The 25,006-nt window shown below is 40.9% G+C and overlaps 1 protein-coding gene across 3 annotated transcripts in view; it reads left to right on the forward strand.

Annotated features, from left to right (window-relative positions):
• asic1b (acid-sensing (proton-gated) ion channel 1b) overlaps nucleotides 1-20,708 on the forward strand; it is a 153,626-nt gene extending 132,918 nt beyond the window's left edge. For all 3 annotated transcript variants that reach the window (XM_086199899.1, XM_086199900.1, XM_086199898.1), the window contains 8 exons: nucleotides 4,134-4,261; nucleotides 12,423-12,573; nucleotides 14,081-14,137; nucleotides 14,642-14,795; nucleotides 18,302-18,393; nucleotides 18,677-18,756; nucleotides 19,358-19,459; nucleotides 20,160-20,708. In XM_086199899.1, the coding sequence (XP_086056025.1) occupies nucleotides 4,134-4,261; nucleotides 12,423-12,573; nucleotides 14,081-14,137; nucleotides 14,642-14,795; nucleotides 18,302-18,393; nucleotides 18,677-18,756; nucleotides 19,358-19,459; nucleotides 20,160-20,255 (860 nt within the window). In that variant the 3' untranslated portion in view covers nucleotides 20,256-20,708. The remainder of the gene's footprint in view (nucleotides 1-4,133; nucleotides 4,262-12,422; nucleotides 12,574-14,080; nucleotides 14,138-14,641; nucleotides 14,796-18,301; nucleotides 18,394-18,676; nucleotides 18,757-19,357; nucleotides 19,460-20,159) is intronic.
• The last annotated feature ends 4,298 nt before the right edge of the window (nucleotides 20,709-25,006 follow it).

Raw genomic sequence — 25,006 nt, forward strand, 5'->3', positions numbered from 1 at the left:
ACCACCACGCAAGGTGCATATGTCGGGAGCAGCGAGTACTCTATTAGGGGGCAGCATGGCTGAGAGGTAAACAAAATAAAATTATGCAGAATGATGTTCAGTGTCATTTGGAAGGTATGCTAACTTGTCATAAAGCATGTCATGATGCCTCTTCATTCCTCCTCCAAGCTCCAGATGTCTGTTCCTGCACTTTATGTCACTTTACCAGACAGACAAAGCTTCTGATAGCTTCTAGTGCTGCTTCCAGGAAATCGAAGTTTACCTGGAATTCAGTTCAAGTCAAATTGTATTTATACAGCACCAAATCACAACAAAAGTACATTTTACAAAAAGAGCTGTTCTTGAACCAGAAATGTCCTCCATGGACAAGCACTTAACAACCCTGTGAGGGAAAAAACTGCCTTTTAATGGACAGAGACACACAGTACACATCAGAGGTGACACGGGCAAAGAGGATATCCATGGAGTAAGTTAAGAAGAGGAAAAATGAAGATCTTGCTCTACTGCTGGTCACTCACTCACTATAACAACAAACAATATTACAATAGTGCGGTACTCTACCAAAGTCTCAAATGAATAGAGCTGACTTTACCTACATCCTGTATCTTGCAGCTTCTGTCAGTAGGGGTTTCTGCTGCTCTGTGTAAAAGGCTTGGTCCAGTTGGTCAGATCATTGGTCAGCAATTAATTGTTTTTTTGCCTGTTCTCTGCTATGTACAATGGAACAGACTTCTTTGCTAAATATCTTGGAATAGCCGTTGTGCACTCGACCCATCGCTGCTGCCATGCTTGTAATTTACACCTTCTGCAAAAGCTGCAATCAACAAGGACTGATCAGGGGCATTAGAAGTGCTAGCTTGATGCAGTTCGGCAGCCTTGGAGGGATGTGAGTCCGCTGCATTAATGTTGCTATATGACTTGCTGGATAATTAGCTTAATATCAAACCCATAAACACATTGAAAAGTACAGTCACATATTGACATTAATAACAGCTTTATAGAAGCAACGTTTCATCCATCTATCTGTCGCTAATTATGGTCCCCAGTACCTCGAACCAATTACAGATTTGGACCCCTTCCATTGTGTCTTTTTTTATTTGCATTGTGCTGTTTTTCTTCTCCACTAACTCATCGTCTCTGTCAGCCAAGCCCCTCATGCGATTGGATTATAAATTTGTGATCTGAAAATAGAACGGATGGTCTAACCCTAAGAACAACTACATAATATTGCTTTAAAAGAAGTAAAACCAAAGTAAAGCTGACTACATGCTTCTACTTTGTTTTTGACTGAACCCCTTAAAGAATTTTAAGATGCAGTTGGCTGTGTTTTTCTTCTGGATGGCTCCAAACCTTCAGTGTAAAAACATCCTTCTTAAAAGTCTTGATGTAGAATAAAAATGACTGCAGTTTGGTTTTATGTTCGTGTATTAACATAATTAGTGATGCACCGAGACAACTGGGCACCATATGAATAACTAGTAATTCATGGAAATGACTCTGTTTACTTATGCAGCTTTAGCTTAATATGGATTTGTATATTTGGATGAGATTTGTGATTTTCCAGGTTAAAAATGCAACAAAAACAATGAACTGATGAAAGATAAAGACATAGACAGGAAGACACATGCAGAAAGATGTAAAACTAACAGATCATGGTAATGACCTGGTTCCATAATGATGCACTATAAATCTGAATGGCATCACCGACACAGGTCAGTTGCCCAGCTCGAGTCTATTGGGATCAGGCTCAGGGCAGAGAGTGCAGCATACATATAATAAAACTTTTTGAAAGCAAGTTAAACAATCTCAGGGGGTCGTAAGAAATCCATCAAGCCTCTTGTGTCCTGATGATTACTTGTCACGGCATGGGGTCAAAATGGGGATAGAAAAAAAAAACTATGCATGAATTATTCAGGATATTATACCTGTACACCAAGTTCTATGTAATTGGTTGGGGCAGTTGTAATTTACATTGTAAATGTTAGAACTGACGTAATTACACTCCTGTGGTCTTCTCCCAGATCTTTAAGAAATGGTGCTGCATCTTAAATACCAAATCCAAATAATCATTAAGCCAGCGGTCTATAATGAAACTATTTTAATTCCTCACCTTCCAATTAATACGTATTGACTGTTTCACTGAGAAAGGCCAATCCAATCGATTGTTATAATTATTTCTACCTTCCTGCATTCATCTTCCTTCCCAGTGGATGCTCTGTTTTATACTGTTACACTCCATCATTGACCCAGCTCAGCAGGATTTTTACTCCAACATATGTCATCAAAAAGAGGTTTTGCTTGTGATTTCTTGAGTTATGGCCAAAGAGCATGAGGTCAGATTCAGGGGCTGTTCTTAATTACCCAGGGGTGGTAAAGGTATGTTGTTGTTGTTTTTGTTTTTTTAAATTTATTTATGTGTAGAAGTCTCCCCCCCTGTGGCTCGGAGGTAGAGTGGCTGTCTGGCAGCTGCTAAGTCGCTGGTTCGATCCTCGCTTCCCCTGGTGACTATGTTGGGTTGTCCTTGAGCAAGATACTGAACCCCTTAATGCTCCTAATTGCTCCACGACAGACTGGCAACCTGTCCAGGGCCTCTCGCCTAATGTCAGCTGGGATAAGCTCTGCCCCCCCCCCCGACCCTGAATGGATAAGCGGTGTAAAAAAATGGAAGGATGAATAAAGTTTCACCCCCCTATTGCCCTGACAACTGAAAATGTCTGCTTCAGGAAGGGGACAACTGCTGGTCCATTTACAGTCCTCACATGACCTGAAGGTATAATATCTGTGACCCGCACTATGCTGAAGCATGATTGCCCCCCCGGCTTGCGCTCATGTTGGTCTGGACCTGAGCACACTTATGTCATGCTGAGCTGTAAGAGTCTGAGATTTGCTCCGGAATCCTGTAGTTCTGGTGTCATGTTTAATCACAAGCGCTTGACAGGACGGGAGTGAAAATCCATGTCATGTCGTGCAAGCTACACATTAACACTCTACACAGAGAGATTTGACAAGTTTACACACCAAACTGTGGTTTCACTGTTTGGTTTAACACAGCAAGTAAAGAGCAGGTGAGAGACAAGCAGCAGGTAAAATATTCTCATGCTGTGTCTGTGGTCATACATCTGGACATTTTTCTCCATCTGCCAGAGTTTACCCTCTCGCTGTGTGTGCAGCTGGAGTCTGTGTGTTGCCGCTCAGGCATGTGTACTGTGCATAAGCCCACCTCTTCCAACCGTGTCGGGCCGGGGGAGGACACACACCAGCCAAACAAACCAAACTCAAGTGGCAGACATGCTTGAACTCAGGACAGATCATCTAGTCTTAGTTAGCTTATAGCATGGACCAGCTTTCTGTGTATGTCAGGACAGTCTCAGAGTCCAACAGAAATTATGTGAAATAACCACGATTCTTAACATGGCATCGTGTGGTGGCAGCACATCATGAGCTGAACCAGGGCACCATTTATTGGCATTGGCTCTATGCTGCTGCACATAATTTTAAATCTTACAGATGAAGTTTTTAAGAGGTCACTTTTGTGGTCATTTCACATATTTCTCTAAAGTCAGGTTGGTATATGTGGTGTTCTGAGCCTCGAGCATTTATGTTCACTGCAGCAAGAAATGGCTTTTTTATTCAGCCTTACAATGTGTAGCAGTTTAAGTCTGTTACTCTCAGTGAATTTCAGACACATCCCTGAACTCTTTAATTGAAAAATGTGAAAAAAGCCTTGCACTTTGAAGGTGACAGAGACTGTTGGAGGAACAATGGCAAGAAACAGACAATCCTTTTGTACCCCCAAACCCATGCTCAAAGACTCTAAATCATTTGAATCCAGCCTGCCGCTCTGGTCTACCCGGGTAGTCCATCTACTTTATCTTTTTACTCTTCCTTCCAGCTGAATGAGCACCATGTGTCATCACTTGGAAAATATAAATGAAACTGATGAATAAGCAGTTGCTCCCAGATTCCTTCTTTCTGGCCAAGCCAAACCTTCTTTCAGGTTGATTTTCAGTCACTGACACTGTGTTTGTTCCATTTGATCAGTAACCACTGCTGAACTTTGTGAGCTCATGCAGATTGGTGTGCATACGCATCACTACCCTTGTTGTAAATGTCCTCTCACTTTTCACCAACAGACGAGACATCATTTGAAGCAGGGATAAAAGTTCAGATTCACACCCAGGACGAGCCCCCGTTCATAGACCAGCTGGGTTTCGGAGTGGCACCGGGGTTCCAGACTTTTGTGTCCTGTCAAGAACAACGGGTAAGTTGTTGGAGAGAACAAAATTGGAATGCCCAAGGTGCGTTATATATGAGTATGTTTTGTTAGACAGTCTCATTTAACAGTTGTCGTCAAATATTTCCAAGAAATAAAATCAAATTATTCCATGTTCTGTCAAAAGAGGCAAATGTAAAAAATGACCACCCAGATTTGCCCAGAGATTGAGGCGCCAGCACTGGATGGATCATATTGTTTGGTGTTATATTGTTGCTTCTGGGCAAAATGTTCCTCTGACAGCGAATGCAGATGTATATCACAACTGATCTATATTCACACACACACCTGAACATACACTGAGGGATTCACTAGCTGTTATGAGCAATCCTGGGATCGGGGTTGTTTTGGGTCTTTCTTCATACATTCTGGTCCAGGTGTCAGTGCCAGGGTTTATCAAGCCTTGGACCAGGTCCCGGTGCCACCCACACTCCCTCCCTGCTTGATCTACGACCATCTGGAGGATGTTTCTGTTGCTTGTTAAGCACTTCTGATGGCTCTCGTCTGCCCCATCACTCCCAGAAGAGCTTTACTGGACTTTAGGAGTCAATTTTTCGATCATTTAAAATGTAAACACTGCCCTTTGTTGGAGACAAAAGCGACACTCAGAGCTCCACAGGTGCAGATCTCTTTTAGCTTTTTGTTGTAATTTTCTATTCTGCAAGTGGGCACAAAGAAATGGTCAGTGGAGCTGACAGCTTTTCATTAAAAAAAAGTAATCCATGAAATGAACAGTTATTTGGCTGAAAAAACAGAGGGGTGCTCACATTCATTTCCTCCAACGTTTCCAAACATTAATTATCTCATCATGTAAATACATGAAGGAAACTGAAAAAATGGAAGAAAAAAAACCCTGAAATAATGCATCCCACAAGGGGAGAAAGGGTTCTGCCGCAGCATAATCAGCACGATGCAGCAATTTGACGTATGCTTACACAATGGAGGTTAAAAACATAATTTTGGCTGGGAGTCAGTTCTATGTTTCAAGGCAAAAACTCTGTCACAGACAATCAATAAGGTGACAGTTATAAGGACAGTTACTTTTTACCGTCCTTTAATAATATAAAGCTTAAAAAGGACATGTTGCTGTCTGGGACACTGAGCTTTTTGTATTCTTTACGAGCATCTCAGAGGACTCTTGTGCAGCCCTAGTATATACACACTTAACTTTGTTAGAAAACACACACTCTTACCTCAAACATGGCAGTATTTGTAGGTTATTCCTCTGACCTGTGAGTTATTGTGCAGGTGCAATGGGGCACTCGCAGCCATACGAATCATATTGTCTGGGTTAATAAGATACAGAACTATGCATAATGAATGGACTCTGGGAGCGATCTCAGTCCTTCCACGTCCACACACCTCGGAGCTGTGTCCCAGTGTGGCTGGGCAGCAGTTGGACTTTGCAAGCTGCCAGTGTTGCATCTGCAGGACACTATCTCTTCGCTCGCTAGCTTACGTTCTTCCTTTCTAACAATCAATACATTTCCACTGATGTGTTGTTGTATTTTTTTCTATAAGTTTCCCCGTTTCTCTGTTAGTTGATGTTGAATTCATAGGTGCTAAAGTCTTCCATTCACAGCCAGGAGAGCTTCAGTGTAAGTGTTCTACATGTACCAGTGAGGAGAATAAAAAAATTGGGTTTTATTGATGAGGCACATGACCCTCAGTGAGAGTAATGTAAAAATTGATTGATTTGGTAGATGTGGAAAGGTTACAGCTGCAGGAAGTGATGTGGAACTATTTGTGTACCTATGAGATAGAGCCCTATATTTTGGGGCATTCGGTGTGTGGTTTGTTGCCAGTTTATTGTTCCTTTCTTGCTTTTTGCCACAATTTGACTTGCTGGGTGGTGGAATGCACTGCAAACATCAAACTAGAAATGATGTGCACAAGACTACAAACGGTCACATTGTGACAGTTGATTTACATTCCAAGAAGAGACTTGAAAGGCCTGGACACCCACACAGTGAGTGTGGTTGATATGAAGTTTGACACATGTATTCAGCACAACAACAAATAAAGTCAATTGGGATTATAAAAGTCTGCCATTTTGGATTTGAGGCCAAATGTAATGGGATGTTTCCTTTTTCTGCATCGTGAATAGAGGATCAACACTGCATTTAATGTATGTAGACAGAGGTACACAATTGCAATATGAATGAGCAAAACATGGCTGCCGTTGATAATAAAGTTGACATTGGCTATGAATCAAGTTGTCATAAACTCAAAGGAGACGTGTACTCTGTATTGATACCACCACACCAAGCTGGGAGTAAAATATTAATAAAAAAACACTGAAGTACTCCATAATATTTGTATTATGTGGTGGCCAAGATAAAATGTCGTTTACGAAGAGGATATTTTTGAGGCAGGCACCCTGAAAAGACATCAAACTTGGCCTCATCAATCATGTAATATTATACTCCAGTATGCTTTGAGATCCCCTTTGAGTTATGACCTCACAGGATTATAGCAGGCTCCTCAATTCCATTACAGACTCCGTTTTTTTTTTTTTTCTCATGCTACATATTCAATCTGTATTTTGTGTGGAACAGGATCGTGGAGCTGGTTGCAGTCACAGTTCCAGAACCTGCAGCTCTGGCAGACAAGAAACCACAGAGCTGCAGGAGGGAGAAGGTGCAGTGTTAGCAACATGCATTAACAGAATTTGAATGCATGCATATGGAGATAAGGAGAGGGGAGCTCAGCGCATCATGACAGGTCGTCCGGGAGTCTAGGCCTATAGCAGGATACATAAGGGGGGATTCCAGGCAAGCTAGCTGTAAGCTTTAGTGTTTTTTAAGTCTACTTGTTTAATTTAGAAAAGGTGTCAGCCTCCTTGACCCAAACTTGAAGATGGATCCACAGGAGAGGTTCCTGATAGTTGAAAGCTCTGCCTCTCCTTCTGTTACATCCTGAACTCTGACAATGCAGCAATCTAGTGGGGTAATAATGCACCTGGATCTCTGTCAGGTACAATGGTGCCTGACGATTCAGGGCTTTGTAGATGAGGTGAATAATTTTACATTCTTTGGAGTATTTTACAGGGAGCTAGTGTAGAGAAGCTAACACAGGTTAAGTATGATCTCTTGTCCTAGTTCTTGTCAATACTTACGCAGCAGCATTCTGGATCAGCTAGTGAGTCCTCAGAAGAATTTTGGAGCAGCAGGATAATAAGCAATAATATTAATCCAGCCTGGAAGTCACAAATACATGAACTAGATTTTCTGCATCTGATTCTTATAATTTTTATATAAGTATATTTAAAAAAAAAAAAAAGTCCTTCAAGTTTGTTTTCAAGGACTTGATGGAAATGTGGAAGTCAAAGATAACTCTGAGGTTCCTTACGGGGGTGCTGGAGGCATCTACATCATTAGATTATGTGTCAATGAGATGTTTAGGGACAAGAGTTTAATAGTGAGGAATGGTACATCCATGTCTTAATGTCCTTAAGACTTGATCGAAGTTTCGCTAACTGACTGTTTTCATCTGCCTTCACTGATGTTGGTATCATTGACATAACAGTGATTATGCCTAAATCAAAGGTGTTTGTGTAAATGTATGTGATTTGGTTGTAAATATGGTTTAGAGATACAGATGTTTTGTGGAAAGTATAAGTGTTTTTCTTACTTTCAAGAGTCAGGAACTAATAAACGACTCCGAACAGACGGTTTTCATGTGTTTGTTGATTTTTAAGTCTTGTAAAGCTGCGAGAACAGGCTTGCTTGGTGAAATCGTTGACTGGTAATGGGATCAAATCACATAATAATGATCCTTTATAAGCATCCAGAGACAAAACTGTCAGTCTAAAGGGGGTCCACCTCATTCAGAGCTTGGAATGAAAAACCCCTTTCCTAAAAAAAATAAATAAAAATAATAAAAATCTAATTGAATAATCTTGGCACAAAACCTCAGAAGACCCTGACAAACCTCTGCAATTGAGGAGCTCACGCTGTAGACGTTTACAAACTGAGGTCGATTTGATGAATAGGATTTAATTATTTCAATGTCCATTAAATGTTCTAGTCTCTGTAATAGGATGTGATGGTCAATAGTGTCAAATGCAGCATTATAACAAGTACAAGTACCTTGTCTGATGAGATAAGGTCATATGTAACTTCCACCAGTGTTTCTTAAGTGCAGTGATGCACTCAGAGACCTAAATGAAATTTATTAAAAAGATTCTGTAGAAAGTCATACAGTTGCATTTTCAAGGATCTTGGAAAATCAGAACATTGTATATACATTTTTGTTTGATATAAATGTTTATTGTACTCATTTACCTGATATAGAACCCTCACAAGGGGTTTCAGAATGCACCAGAACTCTCATGGTCCCTGATTTAGAACCAGCCCATCAACTTTGGACAAAGGGGAACGTTCCTGTGTTTGTTTTCATAAATCTGACACTAACACAATCGACTTCAGTCTCTTGTCCTCTCTTACGGGTGTATTATTGATGTCTGTGTGATGGGGTGGCAGGCGATCGCTGATGTTTTCTTGGCCTTTACAGCTTTGTCATATATCAGTTTGGGGTGACATTTAATGCGGTTATGTTAGTGCCTATATATTAGTCCAGTGGCCCTGCGGTGCTGCTACTATGGCTGTCACTGTCATCAGCTGACTTTTCTTCGGGATTCATCTTGATACAGCGTTTGTCTCCCGCTCACAAATGTTTTATTTTCCTTAATGTTAATTTCTTCTGCTCTGCTTCCCAGGGTGTAACATCTCATTTTTATTCAACAGTTAAATTTTAAACTCCATTTAACCTACATGTGCTGAAGAAATACACAAGCTTCCATAATCGATTATTACAATTTTTATCCGTCTCTGATGGTTTTTATGTGGCGTTTGACCTCTTGACTTTGTGAAAATCCTTGATTAGAGGTGTAGATGGATCATTGGAGTCTTCTGATTAGATTCTTGCCTGGTTTTCTTGATTGCACTGTATTGTGTGTGTGTGTGTGTGTGTGTGTGTGTGTGTGTGTGTGTGTGTGTGTGTGTGTGTGTGTGTGTGTGTGTGTGTGTGTGTGTGTGTGTAAGTAACTATGGTAGGAGTATGTTGAGCATTGCCTCCGATTATTATTAGTAACCAAATCCACTTTGCAACTCACGTGGCTGCCTCTTTGCACTCCAGTACAGATTGTAAAATGCTGGTCCCTAAATCACAGCAGCAGCCTCTAATTTACTGCTGTGTGAACACTCAGTGATGCAACATTTGAACCAACGAGACAGAAACACACAGAGGCTCTTTTATAGCCTCCCACTCTGTTTAATGCATTTTTTTAAGCAGCTGAAATGTAATTGATTAGTGGTCATATTTAAAATTATGCCATTTGCAGAATACAGAACGCTTTCAGCAGGGGTGGGTTCAGGTTACTGTTTTTATTTCAGCTGCATATTGCATGCACAAGTATACACAAGATTCATCAGGATTTGCAGTTTTGTGTGTCCTATATATAGCCACATTAAAAAAAAAAAAAACTTTTTCAGATATTTTCTGACTTCGTTTTCTTCATCAGCTTCATCTTGTGTTACTAAGAGTATAACGTTCAGAGAAATGATTAAGATCTTTCTGGTGGTCAAATAAAGAACTGGTTATTATTTCATCAAGATTAATTTTATTTATTTATTTTTCCACAAGTTGTTCACTCTTGTGGAACAAACTCCCTGAACCTCTGAGGGGGGCACAAACTGTCAGCTCATTTAAATCAGGGCTGAAAACACTGCTGTTTACTGCAGCCTTCTTATAGTATTGATTTGGGATTGATCTGGGTGATTTGGTATTGATGGATTGATTTAATATTGATTCGTCTGCTGTCGAATTGATTTTAAATGATTTTTGAATGTTTTAATTCATGTTTTCGATTTTAAACTGATTCTAACTTTCAATTTCTCATTCCCTCTGTAAAGCACCATGAATTGCCCTGTGTATGAATGGTGCTATACAAATAAATTTGCCTTTGCCTTTGCCTTTCCTACATTGTCCAGATTGGTGGCCTACACTGCAAAAAACTGTTGCTGCTGCTGGTTCTTTGTAAAGTGTTTAAAGGGGTCGAATCGATGTTAAAAGAATAAGATACAAACTTTTGAGTTTCATTGTCAGCAAACTGAATACCGCTGTATTTGTAACTTGGCTTGGGGACATTTGCTTTTTAGTTTTTCATTGCCATCTGAATATTTTGTATATAGAAGTATTTGGGAAAATAATCAACAGGCAAATTGATCTTTTGGAACTTGATTAGGCTCCACAGCCTTGTGAAAGAAAAATGACAATGAGATAGAAAGTCTGAGTTGAAAGGATTGACTTCACCATCTCAACGAGGTTAGAAGACATTTTTCGGATTCTTTATCATTGATATTGATCCCTAAACCACTGCAGCAAGGGCATCTTTATTGCACTTGTTGCTAAAGTTAAAAAAAAAAAAGGTATATATTTCTAATAAAACATGGCACAACCACACTGTCCTCCAACAGATCTGTTCAGAGAGTAACTATTACAACCAAACAGCTCTAGCACATAGCTGATACCACTCATTTCCTGCATGAGGAGTGGGCAGTTGCAGGAAAGCACAGAGGGAGACCAGCAACAGGGGAAGCGTAGGAGAAAAGCTACCACAATAACCACCAATATTCACCTCTTTCCTCCACAGAATGGAATGTGCCAAATATTGTACAATAGATTTATAACACTTTCCCACATGGTAACAAGGTCAAATGAACACAGGGTTTACTACAAATATTATGCTCTCTGCACTGATGCATCTTTATCTGAGGCTTTAGGCTTGGGCTTTGGAGCAACTTAAAGTGTTAGACGTAGAATGTATTTTTCCTTTGCATGACATCTTTGTGTTATCTTCGTATTATTAACTACCCACACTTGTTGCTGGAAACAACTGAAGAACAAAGATTAACAGCAAACTATACAAAAGCAGTGGGGGCTGTGTGGACTGGTGCCTACGGGGACAGGTATTCGTGTCCTGTCAGACCTCTGCATTCAAGTTGTTGCTGATTTTGCTGCAGAAAAGATTTGGATGTCAGAGTGACGCCGGGGTTCAGAGCGCCAACAGCCATCCTGGCCTGTGCTGGTGGTGTCTCAGTAGAGTATAAAGTCAGCTTCTCCAGGCAAAGCCAAATGTGGTAAGCGTGGAGCTGTTGTGTAGGACTTGGGGGGGATGTAGTGCTACTGGTAGTGAATATATAGAACGTGTCTTAAAGGGACATTTCACGCAAAAATGAGAATTCTACTCACCCTTATGTCATCTTCTCCTGTTCCGGGCATCTCTGGCTAGTGGTTTGGGGCCAGACCATCATCTTTTCCTGCTGAGCCTTGCTGATCTTACATCTTTATTTTTTTCTGTCTTTTTTTTTGCAACTGCTGCTTTGCCCTGTTTGAGAAGTGAGCCTTCAACCAGAGTCATTTCACCCCCCATCCCCTAGTTGCTCGGTGACGGTGCAGATCTGGTTTCAAGGGCAGCAATTGTGACATCGGGCCACCATAGACTGTCAGATGGTACCGAGTTACTGCAGCAGCTATCTGACCTTGTAGAAACTCCTTGACAGCCTGACGGGTGAAGTGATGTGCTCACTGCCAAGATCATTGCTGGTTTCATTTAATGAGGTTAGCCACCTGTTATTCCTCCTTCTTGAAGCTACGAGGTAGAGGAAGAAAGACTTTTGAACCTTGCCACTCTGCTCGGTGGGGTCAGGGCTTTCCAAGATGTGATAGAGCATATGCAGCAGGGCAGAGAGGTTTTTTAAGGTTGTCCTACTATCTGGGATCTGTGGGAAGATTTTCTCTGAGGGGCTGGTCATGCTGGTGCTGGGGTCCAGTGCACAGAACACGTTTAGCATTTACTCAGTAGATGAGGCAGGTGGCAGGAGTGGAGCTGCTCGATGTTGTGTCTCTTCCCCCTCGGGCTGAGTTTGAAAGAGTGTTTGGTTTGTAGGTGAAGCTAAATTGAGGGATTGGCACCAACTGCAGCTGGGTACAGGTGTTGGATGGTATGGTTAGACCTTGTGTATCTCTTGATGATTTTTAGATGGCAGTTGTTATTTGGGCTTTTTTTCTTCTCCAACAATCAAGTCTCTCTCCTTATCCCCCCCCCCCTCACTCTCTCTGTCTCTGCCCCCCCCCCCACCCCCAGCTGACTTACCTACCCCCGCCATGGGGGGACTGCAAGGCCACGGCAATGGATTCCGACTTCTTCAGCACTTACAGCATCACAGCCTGTCGGATTGACTGTGAGACACGATACCTGGTGGAAAACTGCAACTGTAGGATGGTCCACATGCCTGGTACGATCACTGCTGAATATTTATACAAATGTATTTTAAAGATGTAAAATGTTCAAATGTCTCCTTGGATCCCCAATGGAAGTGCTTTCATTAAAAAAAAAAAAAAAAAAAAAAAAAGAATCCTGAAAGAACAGACAGCTTTTTGCCAGCAACTCTAGAAAATCAGACTTTCACACTCCAGTGGATCAGAACACTTTCACTTTGTGTTGTGCAGCAGTGATTGCAGTTGGCACCGGCTGTCTATCTCTTACATTTTCAACTGTTTCTTCAGACGGAAGACAGAAGAGGAATTTGGCACGCAGGGATCATTTTGATTTCACCTGTTAACTCACACTAATACTTCCAATAATTGTTGAGTCTCAGAGTCACTTTCAGTGCTGTGTTTGCACTTGGATAGCCTGACACTCTGTCTTTGTGGTAATCAGGATTAGCAGTTGATTAAAGTGAGTCTACAGACAACTCCCCAGGTAAAATCCATCGCCCCGTGGGTTGTCCTCTGCTTCTATTCATCTCTCTTATCTCCCTGTCAGTTGAGTGATTTGAGAAAGGCAGTGAATAATAGTAGCTGGGAAATTTCTCCCTCCCCATAGAGAATGTTGGGTTTTTTTTCTTCCTAAATTGACTTGATGGATGGAGAGATGAAAAAGATGACGGGAACTAAAAGTTCTAATGACAAGCAGCAAGTGTCCGAAAGTTAATGAAGTCAATCATGATTTTAGATCGAATTTGCGACTAATAACTCATCTTTGATGACTGTGATGACCCCCTGAATAATCTGCCACAATTTTACCCTCTGACCACTGTACATAAAAGGTGCTGCTGTTGTCATGGCAACACCATAACTGCCTTTCATTATCAGTCGCGGTGAAATAGGATATGAACGTTATCAGTTACCAGACACTCTATGTGACTTCAACGAGGTAGGAATAATTATCATCCCCAACACAAATTGCTTCTAAAATAAAACTGGAATTCATCATTAATTATTACATAATTGTTTTTCAAACCGAGCAGCAGCACCCAACCCCTGAGCAGATTGACCACTCTGTGATTATTTACCGCTGGCTCTAATAACTTTTCATTGACTTTTATTAATCAAGTGGATCCCCATGACACGTACACACTACACCTCTGCTGCACAGTTTCACAGATTACAGGGTTCCAGCAGCTGCTATGTGAATAGTTAAATGTTCAGAGTAGCTACAGAAAAACATGAAGTTAAACTGGGAAGCAGAGTGATGCAAAAATGAAAATGGAAAATCAAGAAAAAGCTCCCTTTTTCCATGTGTCTGTAATGTTTTTGTCATGGCATGTCAATAAATCCTTCATAGATATTTCAGGACCAAAGGCCAAAGAAAGAGGAAACAATACAAGGAAAGCAGTGCCTATGCTAGCTGGGTAGAAGCTAGTGATTTATTGGCCTTTCCTTGAAGCACATGTCTTCTCCCTCACCTTCTTTTTTTTTTATTCTGTCTGTGAACACTGTTTTTCTTCTGCCTGTCCTTAGGAGATGCCCCGTACTGCACCCCGGAGCAGTACAAGGAGTGTGCAGATCCCGCCTTGGGTAAGAGATAACCCACCACACAGTGTGTGTGGATACACAATGTTGTCTGTGCATGACCCGCTGTTCAGGGTTTCTGATCTGAGCTGATAACAGATAATAGTGTTCCGTCAGCCTGACGGTAGCCTTTCTCTAATACTAAACCTCAGGCCTGGCAATGAGGCTCTCTCATTTCACATTCTCTACACATCAACAGATATCTTTCAGGCATTTCATGTCTGTTGCTTGTTTTCTTATTGACTCGCAATCTCTCGCTCTTTCATGACAACGTCTAACGTGTCGTCCTCTGTTTGCCGCCGTCTCTCTTTCTCTGTCAGGGTATCTCATATCTTTTAGATTCTCTTATAAGGTTTTGTGAGGTCTCCAAACTGCAGCAGATTCAGAGGAGATTCGCAAACTTTCCTTAGCATCTTTCACTCCGCTTGCATTTTATTTGTCTTCCTGGATCTTCTTTCTTTCAATCTCTCTGACTTTCTTCTCTCTCTTTCCGCCTACTTTATATTTCAGACTTTCTTGTTGAGAGAGACAATGACTACTGTGTGTGCGAGACGCCATGCAACCTGACACGCTACGGTAAAGAGATGTCCTTTGTCAAGATACCCAGCAAAGCATCAGCCAAGTACCTTGCCAAGAAATTCAACAAGACAGAGCAGTACATAGCGTAAGTCACATTTTTATCATTTAAATCTTTGTCTGAAAGATTTGGCTGTAGTTGTAGCCATGTTTTAGGAGACAATTGTCAGATCCTCATCCTGCATGTTTTAAATCACTGGAAGTCTGGATCTAAATTAATCCAGCAATCCAGGAGTGGACATCTTAAACTACTGCTAGCCAAGATGCTAGGCTAGCAGGTGTATTTTATTGAATTTTATTGTGTTTTAAAGCAATACTTCACCCAGAAAGTGTTTGTTTGTTTTTTTTGCCCATCATATATTCATAAATAGATGTCTTCAGCTCACAAACACGTTTGTTTTACCTTTTTTTTTTGCAGAAAGAGCTAACCAAGTATATAAGGCTTGAAGCTGATTGTGATGCCAACCAAAAACACAGAAAAAAAATGTCAATTTAAAACTCTCAAGCTCATCGTCTGGTATAATAAACGTCCAACATCCATTTATCCAGCAGCTACATGCAGAATAATCAACAAACTCTTTGATCTTAGCTGAGAACAATTCAGAACTCAATTCTTTTTGTTTTGAAGCTGATTTTCCTTTGCATAAAGAAGCTCACAAATACTGTATGTGTGTTATCCTTCTCAAGTTTTCCAACCTGGGTTGAAGCAGAACTACAATAAGTAACCAAGAGCTTAATTTGATAAATCAGCCAAGCATTCAGTGTGTCTCAACCAAATCATCTCAAAAGATCAAACGTAGTTCAAGGAAATGAGGATAGGGAGCAATAACAGTTGAATCTTTTATCTATTATTCCCAGAGGAGCAGTTGAGGAGATAATTACACCATATATAGTCAGAGTGCTTCAAAACCTTTCACTTCCTGCTTTGGAAAGTTATTTTTTAATTCCCTGAAGTTAGATTTGATTTCATTCAGCCCATTTTCCACATTTCCAAGTAATTTTAGTCAGATGAGTGTCCTCGGGTGGGGGTGGGGATGGCTAGTGGGGTCTGGAGAAATATGAAGAATATATATATATATATATATATATATATATATATATATATATATATATATATATATATATATATATAGTGAGAGAGAGAGAGATAGATAGATATGATTTAATAATAAACAGTCTCTATATTAGAATTTGCTTGGAAAAGTGTCCTAGTAATATATTTTATCTCAAATACATCACATTATTATGAATGATGTCCTTTTTTTATCTTACATACTGTATGTCTGTCATGTAGACTAAAATGAGGCCATGACAAATTGAAAAATTTGTCATAATTATGCAAAACGGGCTGGCAAGAAATTTATATCCTCCTGATCATCCTGGTATGCGGGCTCCATATTGCTCAGCGGGGCAAAACAAATATATTGTATGTACACAGCTACATTGGCTATGTGATAGCAGCTCTGGTCAGATATATTGTACGTTCTCTGACTGTACCACATAAAATGTATTTTAATTGCAAATGTTGCACAAGAGAAAAATGTACCTTGTGGTTTAAAATGGAGGGAACATGGCACAACACTTGGTCCTGCAGTAAAAATATTACAGGTGTAACGACCATCACAGCTTCACTACACAGCTAATACTACTCTGTGCAGGCATGACGAGTGGGCCGTACAATGAAAGCACAGAGGGAGACTATGATTAGGAGAAGCGTAGGAGAGAAGCTCCCTCAATAACCACCACGTTTTCTCCCTGGAGTCGGAGCGGAATTAATTTTTTAGGGGTGGCAGGCAGCTGCCCTCAGCGTCCTGCTAGCTGGGCTCTACTATGCTTATTGGTGTAAAGCCAAAGTCTTTGACAGGATTTGGACATCCTTTAAACAAGGAATGACAGACAGAAAGACAGAGAGAAAGAGAGAGAGAGGGAGAGACATGTCGAGGGTTCACAGCTTCATCAGGTGTGTGAAGGTAGCTCTGATCAGACGTGTTGCAGGTTGATTCACAAAGGAATGAGCACCTGACAGTGAGAGTGTTATTACCGGTATGTCAAATAAACAACAAAATCATTCATTCCTAAACAGAGGTACCCCATTATCAGTTGCCAGGGTGCAGAGGAAAAGACACATCCATCTGTTATCCGTTTATCATGTGTGGCGTCATGGGGTTGTGAAGCTGATCCCAGATGACATTGGGCATGAGACGGGGTACATCCTGAACACGATGGTGCTTGTCACCTTTTTTGAAAGGCAATTGTGTACCCTGCAGTTTCATTTGTGAGTCAGATGGGGTACCTTTTACCTCTGAGGTATCAAATATTCTTTTGAGGGAACAACATGTACCTGTAATTACAGATCTGTTTATCTCACACTTCCATTTTTGAGTGTGTATGGAAACTCCTCACAGAAAGGTCCCAGTCAGCCTTTAGGTTCAAACGTAGAACCTTCTTACTGTGAATCAACAGTCCTAACTACTGTGCCACTGTGCTCCCCACAATTTTGCAGCTAACAGAAGAAAAATGGTGACCGTGGCACTTGATGACTGCTGTGTTGTGAATGTGTATGCATGGACACCAGTGAACGCAGAGGAGTCGAGGGATGGATGAATGGCTGGAACAGCTAAAAATGAAGAATATACCAGTCAAATAGCAACTTCAAATTAATGTGCATTTGAATATTGTCATGATAAATGCATTAGTCCCAATATTGAAAACAGACACAAATTAACAGGTCGAAACAGCTACTATACATAACTAAAAGAACAGAATAAACACTTGAAAAGGTTAATGGAAAAGGTATGGATGGATAAAACATCTAGCTCCTGACACGCAGAGCTAAAATGATCAACAGTTAGTCGTCAAATGTTCATACAAACTCATTTGTAACCTGGTGGATGGCATTGGTGTTTGGGAACCTCTGGCAGGGCTGTGGGGGTCTGTCTGATGACTAGCGGTAGGGGGCTATATTAGCAGACATGGAATAAGGGACCTAATGAACATTTTACATGGTGTTTGCAAAGGATTTTTATGTGCTTTTAATGAAGTCTGTGGATTCACACTGCAACGTGGAAGATTATCTGCCTTGCTTAGTATGGAAGAGCAGATGCTTTGTGCTAATTTTGTATTAGCACAACAGCAATCCCACATTATGCGTTGTAATTTGCATTTAGTCATTTCATTACAGCCTTTGGCTTCACCAGATTTTATTTTAATTCTGACAAATCACGATGTCTTGACTGCAATTTTATGCACCAAATTTAAAAAAAACAAAAACAACAACAACTGCAAAGCTGAGTTGAGGTTTTGTTATGGCCTGACTCAGGCCTGACTCAGCCCACAGAGAAGATGTCCAAGAATCAAACACCCCTCTCTCCAAGTTATGCCATTTTCCCCAGAGCGCAATCACAATAGCTGTCATTGTTCCCTTTGTATTCCTCAATGACCAGACAATTTGCTCAACCTGGGGCATCTGCTCCATTATCTGCAGGCAGGCTCGTCTTCGCTCGTCTTCTTCGCCTGAGGACACTGATGGTGAACGTATAAATCTAACATTTGAATATGTGCCTTAAGACTGTGGGCTTCCCTCTCTGTTCACAGTGATAACATTCTGGTTCTGGATATCTACTTTGAAGCACTGAACTACGAAACCATCGAACAAAAGAAAGCCTATGAGTTGGCAGGCCTTCTGGGTAAGGAAATGGCTGTCACATTTTTTTTGGGGGGGGGGGGTGTATATACATTACGCAACATGACAGATGCTTTTTATCCACAGTGACAGAAATACAAGTGCTTGCAATTTTATAGTAGGTGTTCAGCTCCCAGAAGATACAAAACTGTTTCTTTAATCTATCTTGGCTTTTCATCTACATCTTTTCTTACATTTATATTTTGTGTTACATTTGTCAGCTTTCAGAATAAATGATAAATAAGGACTTCCCTCTAATTCTTTTTATTTAATTTTTAATCTTTCAGGTGATATTGGCGGTCAGATGGGCCTCTTCATCGGAGCTAGCATCCTCACTATTCTAGAACTTTTCGACTATCTATATGAGGTAAAACTAATAACACTCCAAGTTTTATGGAATTATTTCCATGCATAATCAAGTTTGTCACACATTTTCCTCCTCACAAGGATGTGTTTTAACAGGCGTGATGAACACCATGTCTCTCTCAACCCTGTAGCCTGTCCCTGTGGTACACACACATACACGCGCGCACACACACACACACGCACGCACACACGCAAGCACACACACACACACACATCTGAGCAGCAGCAACACTGAATGCATTAACATTTTGAATGTATTATATTCTGGATTAGTCAGGATGTTTCTGTCCATTCACATTAGAATGATTTTTCACTGCAAGCCTGCTTTATGCTAGCAGCAATGCTCAAAGATTCTTTTGTGTGTTTGTCAGATGTGTGTAGACTGAGGGGGACTGAGCGGCCCAGACTCACGTGCTGGATCAATGCAGAAACATATTTATAGAAGCATAAAATCAATTTTATTTGAATTTCAGATGTATTCAAATTCCAATGTGCGTGGTCAAACCAAACAAACAAAGCAGTTTTCAGACGCTGTCTAGAAACCAAAAACATCAGGTTTTGTTTTTTAACCCTAAAAGGTGTGTGTCTGTGTCTATTTTCAGGTGATCAAGTACAAGCTGTGCCGGTGTGTGAAGAAGAAACACAAAGGCCGCAACAACAATGACCGGGGAGCTGTGCTGAGCCTGGATGATGTGAAACGCCATGTCAGTAGGCTGCTGCTGAGTACCCTCACTGTGTCAGGCTGCATTGCTTTGACAGGGGCACGCTCTCTTCTGTGTCGTCGCTGGTCTCCACCGCAGCCAGAGTGAAGGGGGATGAAACACTGGTAGTGGGTGGAAGAGCTAAGGAGAGACTGACGGGAGAGAGATGAAAGAAGCAAGGGAGGGAAAGCCTTATGAGACATGAAGGAGTGATGGGGAGGAGAGGGAGAGAAATAGAGCAGAGTGGTTTGAGTATAATTAAAGCTGTGGGACAGTGCCAGCAGGGACGGGCCGGCGTGAGAGCTTCGGAAGGTGTGACAGCTCACTTATCCCCTAGTGTAAATGAAGTCTGTTAATTGTAAATCTGAGGAAAAGATCAGTTACCCCTGTGATCTGCTTTCCTAACTGACTTATTTTTCTTTTTCCATCCGCTTTCATTAATTTCACATTTTTCCAACTCAAGACTTTTGAAGGTATCTGTTTCCTCTCCCAACTTGTCGTTTTCTGTCATCTTCCCCGCCAAGCATATTTATAACTTCGCTCAAATGTGTTTTATTTTGCATTACTCTTGTCGGTGTGTTGGCTCACCCTCTATCTCACACTCTCCTTTCCTACTGATATTTTCTCTTCTCTCTGCACCCTCCTCTCTACTTTATCTTACCTTTCTTTTTGCTTCCTGTCCCTGTCCTCATTTCTCTCTCAGACTCCTTGTGAGAACCTGCGTACACCATCGACATATCCTGGCAACATGCTACCTCATCACCCAGGCCAGGGAAACTTTGAAGACTTCACATGCTGAGCAGACCTGGGTCAAGCATCAATGTGCGTGTTATGCAACCAAAGCCAACCATACAAGCAGACTGGTGGTGCAAGGAACTGCTACAAAGTCGAACAGAGGCACCTTCTATTGCAGAAATTGAAAAAAAAAGGACAGATCAGAAGAACTTTCTCCCCAGGTCAAGTGGAGTATATATATCCCAAACATTAAAATATCTGTTAAACGTTCCGGAGAACATTCCATGCAGGACTCTCTATGTGTTTTGCTCTGGATTACTGCCACAAAGGATGCTCATGGAGAACCCTTGCCAACACGGACCTCTCTTTCAATCAAGAAAAAAATGTTTAAAAAAAAATAAGGTTAAATGTACAGTTATCCCATCATAGACGGATCAGAAGAAGAGCCCCCATGCCTTTATATAACACAGCAACACACAAAGGTTTCACAGATCACCGGCCTGCAAGAGGGACAAATATTCATACTGCTTTACTCCACTGTACATGTAGCAACATCTGTACATGTTGCAGCGTTCCATAAAACAGCTGGACTCGGTGTAGTTTGTATGAGAATGTATTTATGTTCACTATGAGTGTAGTCAAGTGTTAAGGGGGGGTGACAGCTCGGGATTGTTGTGGCATCATCCACCATATAAAATGTACTGGAGACAATTTCAGGTCTCATCATGTAAATGCATGCTTGTATCCTTCCAGTGCATGTTTTTCATTTCATTTATTATTTAGTTTTTATATATATAGACACACAAACATGTAAGTATATATACATATATATACACATATATATATATACACACACACACACACACACACATACATATATATATATATATATGTGTGTGTGTGTGTGTTATAACCAAGTTTGCCTCAATGACATCCAGCAAAAGACAGATGTGTCCATATGTTTCCTGTGTGTGTGTGTGTGTGTGTGTGTGTGTGTGTGTGTGTGTGTGTGTGTGTGTGTGTGTGTGTGTGTGTGTGTGTGTGTGTGTTGTTTAAAGGAACACAACCCCTGTTTTGGAAAATGGCTTCATTTGCAGTCACTCATGGAGCCAGTTAACAAGATAGATACCCCTCTATTCTCCAGGTGTGCAGTATGGCGGTAGAGACCCACAGGGACTGTCTGACCGCAGTTTAGTTTAGCATAATGAATGGTAGTGGGTGGGAAGTGTTGGCATACTACCCTAAAAAAGTAATCAAACAGATAAGGAGGATCTTGCAGGATTACGGGATTTTGAGTCATCCTGTAATTTGAGGTCTGCCATGATTAGTGATAGTTGCTCTTTTAGGCTACAACAAATGTTTGGTATTGAGGTGCTGCATCGAATCACTGCACCTCGGGAATAAAGCGGTTCTGCTCTGTATCTGATGCTTAAATAACAATGTCTCCTCATTTTAAATTGTTGTTGTTGTGCAGATGCTGTGCACAACCCTGGTTATATTAATGCGGTCAAAGACCATGTTGGAGATAATTCAATTTGATGGCTTTTGATGGAAGTATGCTAACCTGCTCACTCTCTCCTGTTCACTGAGCTAAGCTAATTAGCAGTTGGTCGATCTGCAGTGGTCTCAGCTCCCTAATGTGTGCACAGAGGAGAGCAGGTTGTCTATCTTCTTGTCTGGCTCTGGAGAGGATCACAAGTGAGAATTTTTCAAAAAAGTGTTGTCTTTCTTTAGGGAAGCCCATAAATGGAGTAAAACAATAATGGAGAAATGTTAACATCAGTACAATCAGGTTCTGTGTGTGTGTGTGTGTGTGTGTGTGTGTGTGTGTGTGTGTGTTGATTGTGGAATAGATGAGCTGCATGTCATTTAATTTATCATCTATTTGTTTTTCATTTTCATATTCATTCAACATTCATTCAGCTTCATTTACCCTGACCACAGGAAGAGGTGAGAATCATTTCTCTGAGAGTTGAAATCCTGTTGTGAGGCTGTTAAAATTTTCTGTATCTGTAGACTGTGTTCTTGTTGCAAAAGTCTTATCAAAGCACAATGCCGCCAGTATGTAGAGGTGATGTAAAAGAAATTGTTCTATTCTTCTTGGTATATTGTCATAATATTAATATCGTGTTGATCTGACGGGTTTTTGTTGCTTGTTTCTTTTCTTTCCAAATCAGTATAGCCTGATAAACCTGTCTCCATCTCCCAGGTAATAGGCTGTTCCATTTAGTTATCAAAGCATAAATAAAATGTAAATATCCTTTTCTGAAATTGTTATGCTGAGGAGACTTTATTCTTATCAGTGAATTTCTGCTCTGAAGTCTTTATTAGTCAGTTTAGTTGAATGGGAAAATACAGGCAAAGCAATGTGTCTTTCAGCTCCAGATACTGAGCAAAAGTTCATTTTTAATCATGAGTGGCTCTCAGAAAATCAAATAAGCATTCCGTGCAGAAGCATAAGTCATTTTGCTATCTCTGTTTTCTCAAATCAACGTGTTATCTTGTATTTTGCCTTATACAACATTTTCTTGGAATTAATCAGCATTAAGCCAAGGTTTTTGGGGCAGGAGCCTGGTATCACACAAGATATTTCTTATCTACTTCAAGCATTCATTTGTGCTGCAGTTTGCAGCTGCAAGCCACAACATTTGGTATGTTGCAGCCCCATATTCTTGAGATGTAATTACACTTTCAGCTACTGTATGACAAAAGGATGGATGAGAAATATCCTGCACAGCTGAGAGAAGTTTTATCAAGCTTGTCCCTCAGACATTCTGGACGGCTTCTCTACTGTACATCTGGTGCTACCAACTGCCAAACACGTATCAGAAAAGCAGCTTGGTGATGCATGACTGTGTGGATGTGAGAGCCAAGTTATACCCCCTTAACATCAGTGTGTGTCAAAATCATGTTTGTTTCTTGGTTGGCTGCGTATTAGTCCACTGTTACCAGAGACACAAGTTATTTCAGGACATGAAGTTTACTTTTGCCCCATCGCTCTCTCTCTCTCTCTCTTCATTTTTCTTTTTTATTCAATTAAACATACGTAATTTTCCTGGGAAAACAAAACATCACCATTGTTTAAAGGTTTTTTATTTCAGACAAGAAACCTCATCTGGTAACCACCCAGATGTACAAGTGTCAAGATTTCTGGGATCCAGCAATATCTGATGAAGATTTTCCTTTTTTGAATGTCTGAGACATGATTTAGCCACCTGATGGTTTTTTTTTTGTTGTTTTTCTTTTTTTTGGTTGTACCTGCCAAGAAGACAAATTAATCATGAAATAAAAGACGATGCTGTTAATTTCCTGTTGGCATTTGTGTCTTTGAGGAGGGTCAGAGAGGAGAGCATACTGGAGAGCAGCCCGTCAGTGGCAGGAATCCGACAGAGGAAGCTTGTTGCATTCTGATAAGACTCCAGGACAAAGCAGGTGGTGGTCAGTGGGAGCTGGCAACACCAGCTGGAGTTCAGACAGACTGAAAATCTTTCCAAAAATTCTGGATTAGTAAAGATTTCCCGCAGTCTTATTTGTTTTCCTTTGTATGCTCTTAGCAAGTCCAGAAATCCTGGCATCCTCGAAAGTAAAATCTTGTGCCCTCACTAAGCTCCTGATAAAACATCATCGATGACTGCTCCCTCATTGCTCTCTCCTTGTTGGTTGACACACAGCCAGCGCAGCCTCTGTGGACAGCATCAGGGAGAGATGTTAGCATAATGGAATCTTTCCTAAACTGCCTGCCTTTCTTAATTGACTGTAACACCCTGGGCTAATCACCACAGGCAGCTGGATGGGATTCAGTCGTAGTTGTGGACAGATGGGGAGTCCTTAAATCCAGGGAACTTCTAATGATTGTTTTTGTATTGTAAAGCAACATTATGCTGCAATTTTAGCTCTTAACAGTTGCCGCATCATTTTGATGGTAAACTTGAGATAAGCAGGATGGGGCTTTTGTCACCTGTGTTGTGTTGATTGTCCCATATTAGACTCAGACTCACAACTTTGGCATGGAAGATGCATGCACTTGCAAAGAGGCTTGACCCAATAGATGCTAGTCTCTTTATGTGTCAGGGAGTGAGGTTTCCTGATAACACAGCACATCTTTTTTCCCATCCTCCGAGCTCTCAACATCTGGTCCTGTGCTCTTAAGTTTGGCTGACTGTGCACAAAATTCAAGTTTGAAGCTAATGAGATCCATGCAGTATCCAGTCATTAGCAAGTGCAACATCTTAGTTTTATTTTGAGTCAAACATCATTGTGTTAGCACTGCCAGTACCGAGTGGGTAGGCCTACAAGGTTACTTGTGCTTTATGAGAGATGATATATTACATATTCAGATGCATATTCACCTAACATGCTGTTTTTTCAAGGATGGAACTGTGCACAATGCAGCTAGCATAAAATTGTTGCTGGAACTGAACCTGATTGTCATACCCCTATATTGCTAGCATTCTTGTGTTCATGCTAAATTAATGGCACATGTCTAATAGTACATCCCCTAATCCTTTTAACACTTTTTATCTACATCGGCAAGGAAATTACATTCTTTTAGAGCAATTCTTTCACATACTGCACAGCAGCATTTCCGGTAACTAAATGAAATCATATCAGAGTGCATATCTATAGTGTACATACATGAATTTTAAAGTAAAATTGATCCTCCAGCTAGTCTCTGGTTCTCAATCTTGTGAGCATGTCAGATGAGTCATGTCTCTGGTAAAGATCAATCCCGTCAAATCTCAGAGTGCAATTACGATTCCCAGTCATTTGACATAGATAAGGCAGCTGCCCAGCTCCTCTGGGCTCCACTTTACA

This window comes from Aulostomus chinensis, chromosome 3, assembly GCF_037954235.1.
Source record: "Aulostomus chinensis isolate RoL2024-O1b breed Wild chromosome 3, RoL_Achi_v1.0, whole genome shotgun sequence".
Taxonomy (NCBI): Eukaryota; Metazoa; Chordata; class Actinopteri; order Syngnathiformes; family Aulostomidae; genus Aulostomus; species Aulostomus chinensis.